Genomic DNA, 6,919 nt, shown 5'->3' with positions numbered 1-6,919 from the left:
CTTCTAAACTCCCCTGCACGGATGTGAAAGGTTTGGCACAGCCGTGCAGGGTCTTCATAAGACCCTTTAACTTATCTCTTCAATCTTGCTTCCTCATTAGCAACCATAGCTTCATTTCTTCTTCTCATTGCTTCTAAAGTCTTTCCTCACTCATTGAAGTGTTTCAAAGTCTCTTCCTTGGACCTAAAATATCATAAAAAACACAAACAACCTCGTGAAGCACGTGATACATAAAAATGCATTAAAATAGAGCAATCTATACTTATATATTAAAAGCGTTCCTAAAAACGTTTATGTGTCACGTGGCACCCTCGCCATGTCATCTTTCAACTATGAGCATATACTTATATTGTTTGTTCATTCCTTTAGTGATGTGCATGAGAACATATTCTGTGTTATATTTCGCAAAGATAATCTAGTGACTTCTATTATTAGTTATATATCAATTAGATTAAATAGAGCTACTTTGTATAGTAGGAAAAACTAATTCAGTTATAATTACTATCATCAAACTTGTTAGTTCTTATAATTTATCATACAAAGTAGAAACAATTGGTGACTTGTGATCCCTGTGCTTTAATTTAATAGATATGCTACATCTCGCACCAAAGTAAAGCTCTTACTGTCAGTAACTCAACGAGGTTTCTGTGATATTTCATCTTGTTGTAGTTTATGTACGTCGTAGAAGTTGAACAACTTGACCCAATGCAAGTGTAGATAGAGTAGGATAGTCTTTTGCTCAACGACCTCATCCCTTCAAGCAAAGAGTTTAGCTAGCCTATTATTTGATTGAGTTATATGTAGTAATTTTACTCATATGGAAATTCAAATAGGTTTAACTTATTTGGTACAAAGGATGTTAGGATGGTACCAAACTCAATAGCATTTACATACGCTAGACCATTTTAGCCAAGAGCTTGAATTGGTGCATCATTCAAAAAGTCCCTCATCAGCATGTTCTGTTCATCGATCATGCTCATCAAATATATACTAATACATATCTCTCATTTGTGTTTCTTTCTACTCCGGTTACTTAGTTTTGATGTATTCAGCTAATATATGACCAAAGAACACGTAATTACATAATAGTGGTATAGAAATTATTAGTAATGAAGCCACAAAACACATATATTTATATGAAGGCCACCAATTGAGTAGGTAATTGATATACGAAGTATTATTTAGATAATTGGGTTATTGAAATAGTACATAAGTGCATAGGAAACATGAACACATTGCGTATCAGTGCAGGGAAGTTTTATTTAGTACGTTATACTAGCTAGCTCGTAAGACTGCACCAGCATTATATTAGTTGGGCAATGCTAGCTCAACCCCAAACGACGTTAACTTCGACGGAGCCATACTTTCCGTTCATGGGTTTCTTCTCACTCACACCAGCTTCTTTGACTAGAAACACAACGTTACCGTTTGCAATTTCATCGTCGGGAGAACGGTATCATAATAATTGATGGTGACTCACCATCTCAGAAATCCTGAATCCGCCACTGGTCACAAGAATAGTTCATTAGTACGTACGTACGAGGATTTACACGTCAAGGTTTCAGTTGATCAAATCATTTAAATGTTTGTATAATGCATGGTTGGATCGATAATCCAAATCATGGTTTTAAATTCATGGTCTAAAGTTACTTCCTTGATTTCTCAAATTTGCCACTTAATAAACAAAACTCTTCCTTCCCCTAAGTAATGAGAACTAAGGGATTTGAACCCACGACCTCAACAACATACTACGCATGCATAACCAACTAAGCTATTTTATATTTTCATGAGTTAATAGAGCAATATATATTAATACCTAAGTTGATCCATGGGGCGGGCCAAGGCTCCGGATAAGCCCCTCTTGGATCCGTCTATACCACATACATAGGTCATTTTTTTCCAAAGTATTTCCTTCTAGGAAGCTTATCCATGTTATAATGTTAATTATGTTGATTAATCGGGCTTTATCGTGTTTTATAAAGTTAAGTATTAAGGAAGGCTTTTCAATAGCCCCCGGTAAATTGTACTCCGTAGATTATTTATTGGCAACGAAGCAGCAAAACACATATACGAAGGCCTCCAATTTAGACTTGTTAATCAATATGAGAAACTTGGAATTACCCCCAATTTAGTAGGTAAAAACATATGAAATTACAAGTATTATTAAGATAATAACATTGAAGTAGTACATGAACGCATAGGAAACGTAAGCACTAGTGCAAGGAAGTTTTATTTAGCTATATTAGCTAGCTTGCTAGTAATTCAAGACCGCACCAGCATTATATTAGTTGAGCAACACAAGCTCAACCCCAAGTGACGTTAACTTCGATGGAGCCATACTTTCCGTTGATGGGTTGCTTCTCATTCCACACCAGATTCTCTGACTAGAAACGTAACGGTACCGTTTGCAATTTCATCGTCGGGAGAAAGAGTATCATAATCCATCAAGTATGCTGTAATCTCCATTGCATCGGCGGCTTCAGGCACATTCACACTCGGCTGGCTTAAGGGAATGAATTCCCCTGGCCTCACGTCAATGCGTTGACTTTGAGGCCTATTAAACAGTGAAAATTGGTTACTGATTCCAAAGCGACCAGTTATGCTTCCGTAAACTTGTGCAGGATCTTCTCCATCGCCGTTGATGAGCTTAACACTCAGCGTAGCTTGAACATTGTTACTGAACATCACCTTTGTTGCTGCATATTCTTGAGTGCTGGCCATCTTTTGAGTATATTATTCTCCTACATACAAACCACAAATTATCAATTAAAATGAAAAAACACATGCTTTAGTGTCAAATACTAATTAAGATACCAATAAGACAAGGCCTAGTGGTTAAGACTGAAGGTTTGTGACTCTGTTTACAATATATCATTGTTTCGAATCACACACCCCTATTTGTAACTTGTATTGCCTTTGTAATCCAGTCGGACCAAAAGAAAAAAATACTTAACTATTTAAAATCAGTGAATTGAGCAAGCTAATTAATTAAAGAGATCAATAGCTTAGGCAGTTACCTTAATCAAGTATGACCTTCTACTGTATGTAATCTGTCTGACTTGCAAACAATAATGCCATGCTTGCCCACCTTTATATAGTGGGAGAAGATGTGATGGAGGCAATATTTAATTAATTGATTCGATGATGTGATTCTTTGGGGCCTATATTTAGCTCATCAGAATGTGATTCTTAAGCCTATTCTCAAAACGTTTTGTTCTTTTAAATAAATTATATAATAATTTAAGAGATTTTTTTAGTTATATTCCGCAATATATTAGTAACACAAATTTTCATATGTGGCTTTTCACCGTGTGGGCAGGGTTACTTAGGGGTAACTCTTGACCGATCGAGTAACTCCTAACTGATCAATTAACCCCTGAATAAGTAATTTCTGACCGACCGAGTAACCTCTGACTGAATAAGTAAGCCTTGACCAAGTTACCCCTGACCGACCGAGTAACCCCTGATCGAGTAATCCCTTACTGACCGAGTAATCCCTTACTGACAGAGTAACCCCTGATCAAGTAACCCCTGAATAAGTAACTCTGACCACACTTAAATATCGATGTATTAGTAAAATTTCTATAGAAATTTTTTATTTATAATAAAATATAGATTCTTCTTCTTCTTTTTTTTTTTAATGAAAGAATTATGTACGTTTTATTGATGAAACTAATTAGATTCTTTGATATAAACTGAAGAGATGAGAAATAATATTTTCTTGATAAAAAAATTCTCTATCCGATCCTTTATGTTTTTTCGAGTTGAAATTTTTTCTTGACAAAAGTTTAAAAGTGAGAAAAATAAAAAGGACCAAAGGAAATTATTATTAAGAATATCAAAAAGTTGTTCAACTCTCAAGTCTATATCAAAGAATCTAATACTTAAAAAAAAAAGGAAATTTTCACTTTTGCTACCAACAAAACACATGTATTTCACTTTTGCTGAGAAAATTTTATTTTTCTTTTACTACCATACAAAAACAAATTTGTTAAAAATTGCTACCACATATCACTTTTAGTTACTATTTCCGTTAGTGAGATCTAACAACCCTCACTGCCACCCCTCCCTCCTCAGACACCCTCATTACCTTCCCGTCAGCCACCTTGACCCACCAGAAAAAAAAAGAAAATAAAAACACCCAGCCACCATCACTGCCCAGCAATCCCCCTCCCCCCTGTCGGAGACTGGTGCCCAAAGCGTCGCCCGGCGCCTGCGACCCCACTTCCCCTCCCTTTTCTCCATCGTCGCGACCTTAACCCAACCTTTCAACCATCGTACCATCCCTTACTCCTCTCAATTACCCACGACAGCTCTTCCCACCGCACCACCATTACGCACCTTCAACCTCTCGCCACACCAAAAAAAGTCCAAAAAGCGCCGCTACTGCTGCTGCTCCTCCCTCTGAACAAGTCGCCCCACTCCCCAGCACCAAAAACCAAAACCTCTAACCCTAAAGCACCAGCCCGAAACCAGCCTAAACGGGTTTTAGGGTTTCGCTTATGGTGGTTTCGGGGTGGTGGTTTAGGGTTAGGGGTGGCCAAAAAGGGTAGGGGAAGGGGAGGGGGGTCGATTCCGGTGGGGGAATGGGAAGGGGGGCCAATTTTGGTGGGGCAAATGGGGAGGGAGGTGGTTTCCGGTTTGGGATGGGGGGTTGGGGCAGCGAGAGAGAAAAGGATAAGGGATGGGGAAAGGTTGCGTAGGTAGAGGAAAGGGAGAAGGAGAGGATGGAGTCGCCAGCACCGGGCGACGCTTTGGGTGTCGGCAGGGCAAGGGGGAGGGTGGCTGACGGGTGATGGCTGGCAGTTGAAGGTGGTGGCTGGGTTTTTCTTTTTCTTAAAATAATTAATTTTTTCTTTTTTAATTTTTTGAATAAACTTAACGGAACCCCAACAGATTCCATTAAGTGGTAGCAATTTTTAACAGACTTGTTTTTTTATGGTAGTAAAACTAAATTAAAATTTTTCCCCATAGCAAAAGTGAAATACGTGTGTAAAAAAAAAAAAAAAAATTCAAGACCAACCAAATGACCATCGCAAAAAGGGCATTGACGATGAATGGGATCATACAAAAGAGACCATAGTATGGTACTCCCTCTAAATATTTGATAAGACTTTAATCATAATGGTGAAAATGTTAGGTATTTGATAGTTAGAATCGGATGTGGGGGCTAATCATTTGTCGTCCTCAAGCAACAATATCCAATGGGTGCACGTTGTATACTTGTATCGATATATGATTTTTACAGTAGAAATCTAAGAATAAGAAAGATTGATCCGGCCCTCAAGCAACAATATCCAAAGAATAAGAGACTACTGAAAAATTCTCTTAAATTATTATATAATTTATTTAAAAGAACAAAACGTTTTGAGAATAGGCTTAAGAATCACATTCTGATGAGCTAAATATAGGCCCCAAAGAATCACATCATCGAATCAATTAATTAAATATTGCCTCCATCACATCTTCTCCCACTATATAAAGGTGGGCAAGCATGTCATTATTGTTTGCAAGTCAGACAGATTACATACAGAAGAAGGTCATACTTGATTAAGGTAACTGCCTAAGCTATTGATCTCTTTAATTAATTAGCTTGCTCAATTCACTGATTTTAAATAGTTTAGTATTTTTTTCTTTTGGTCCGACTGGATTACAAAGGCAATACAAGTTACAAATAGGGGTGTGTGATTTGAAACAATGATATATTGTAAACAGAGTCACAAACCTTCAGTCTTAACCACTAGGCCTTGTCTTATTGGTATCTTAATTAGTATTTGACACTAAAGCATGTGTTTTTTCATTTTAATTGATAATTTGTGGTTTGTATGTAGGAGAATAATATACTCAAAAGATGGCCAGCACTCAAGAATATGCAGCAACAAAGGTGATGTTCAGTAACAATGTTCAAGCTACGCTGAGTGTTAAGCTCATCAACGGCGATGGAGAAGATCCTGCACAAGTTTACGGAAGCATAACTGGTCGCTTTGGAATCAGTAACCAATTTTCACTGTTTAATAGGCCTCAAAGTCAACGCATTGACGTGAGGCCAGGGGAATTCATTCCCTTAAGCCAGCCGAGTGTGAATGTGCCTGAAGCCGCCGATGCAATGGAGATTACAGCATACTTGATGGATTATGATACTCTTTCTCCCGACGATGAAATTGCAAACGGTACCGTTACGTTTCTAGTCAGAGGACCTGGTGTGGAAGAGAAGCAACCCATCAACGGAAAGTATGGCTCCATCGAACGTTAACGTCACTTGGGGTTGAGCTTGTGTTGCTCAACTAATATAATGCTGGTGCGGTCTTGAATTACTAGCAAGCTAGCTAATATAGCTAAATAAAACTGCCTTGCACTAGTGCTTACGTTTCCTATGCGTTCATGTACTACTTCAATGTTATTATCTTAATAATACTTCGTAATTTCATATGTTTTTTACCTACTAAATTGGGGGTAATTCCAAGTTTCTCATATTGATTAACAAGTCTAAATTGGAGGCCTTCGTATATGTGTTTTGCTGCTTCGTTGCCAATAAATAATCTACGGAGTACAATTTACCGGGGGCTATTGAAAAGCCTTCCTTAATACTTAACTTTATAAAACACGATAAAGCCCAATTGATCAACATAATTAACATTATAACATGGATAAGCTTCCTAGAAGGAAATACTTTGGAAAAAAAATGACCTATGTATGTGGTATAGACGGATCCAAGAGGGGCTTATCCGGAGCCTTGGCCCGCCCCATGGATCAACTTAGGTATTAATATATATTGCTCTATTAACTCATGAAAATATAAAATAGCTTAGTTGGTTATGCATGCGTAGTATGTTGTTGAGGTCGTGGGTTCAAATCCCTTAGTTCTCATTACTTAGGGGAAGGAAGAGTTTCGTTTATTAAGTGGCAAATTTCAACTCCG

The 6,919-nt window shown here is 37.6% G+C and overlaps 2 protein-coding genes across 2 annotated transcripts; one reads left to right on the top strand and one right to left on the bottom strand.

Moving 5' to 3' along the window:
• Nucleotides 1-2,198: 2,198 nt before the first annotated feature.
• Nucleotides 2,199-3,125, bottom strand: LOC110685488. Its single transcript, XM_021862020.1, has 2 exons — nt 3,018-3,125; nt 2,199-2,741 (listed from the first exon to the last, which is right to left on the bottom strand). The coding sequence occupies exon 2, from the start codon at nt 2,719-2,721 to the stop codon at nt 2,362-2,364; it is 360 nt and encodes a 119-aa protein (XP_021717712.1). The 5' UTR covers nt 2,722-2,741; nt 3,018-3,125; the 3' UTR covers nt 2,199-2,361.
• Nucleotides 3,126-5,472: 2,347 nt separating this feature from the next.
• Nucleotides 5,473-6,374, top strand: LOC110685487. The gene is made up of 2 exons (XM_021862019.1): nt 5,473-5,555; nt 5,832-6,374. Exon 2 carries the CDS (start codon nt 5,852-5,854, stop codon nt 6,251-6,253), a length of 402 nt encoding a protein of 133 aa, XP_021717711.1. The 5' UTR covers nt 5,473-5,555; nt 5,832-5,851; the 3' UTR covers nt 6,254-6,374.
• Nucleotides 6,375-6,919: the final 545 nt, after the last annotated feature.

This window comes from Chenopodium quinoa, unplaced genomic scaffold (genome assembly GCF_001683475.1).
Source record: "Chenopodium quinoa cultivar QQ74 unplaced genomic scaffold, ASM168347v1, whole genome shotgun sequence".
Classification (NCBI taxonomy): Eukaryota; Viridiplantae; Streptophyta; class Magnoliopsida; order Caryophyllales; family Amaranthaceae; genus Chenopodium; species Chenopodium quinoa.
The sequence above is the reverse complement of the archived record's forward strand: the minus strand, read 5'-3'. Positions and strand labels throughout refer to the sequence as shown.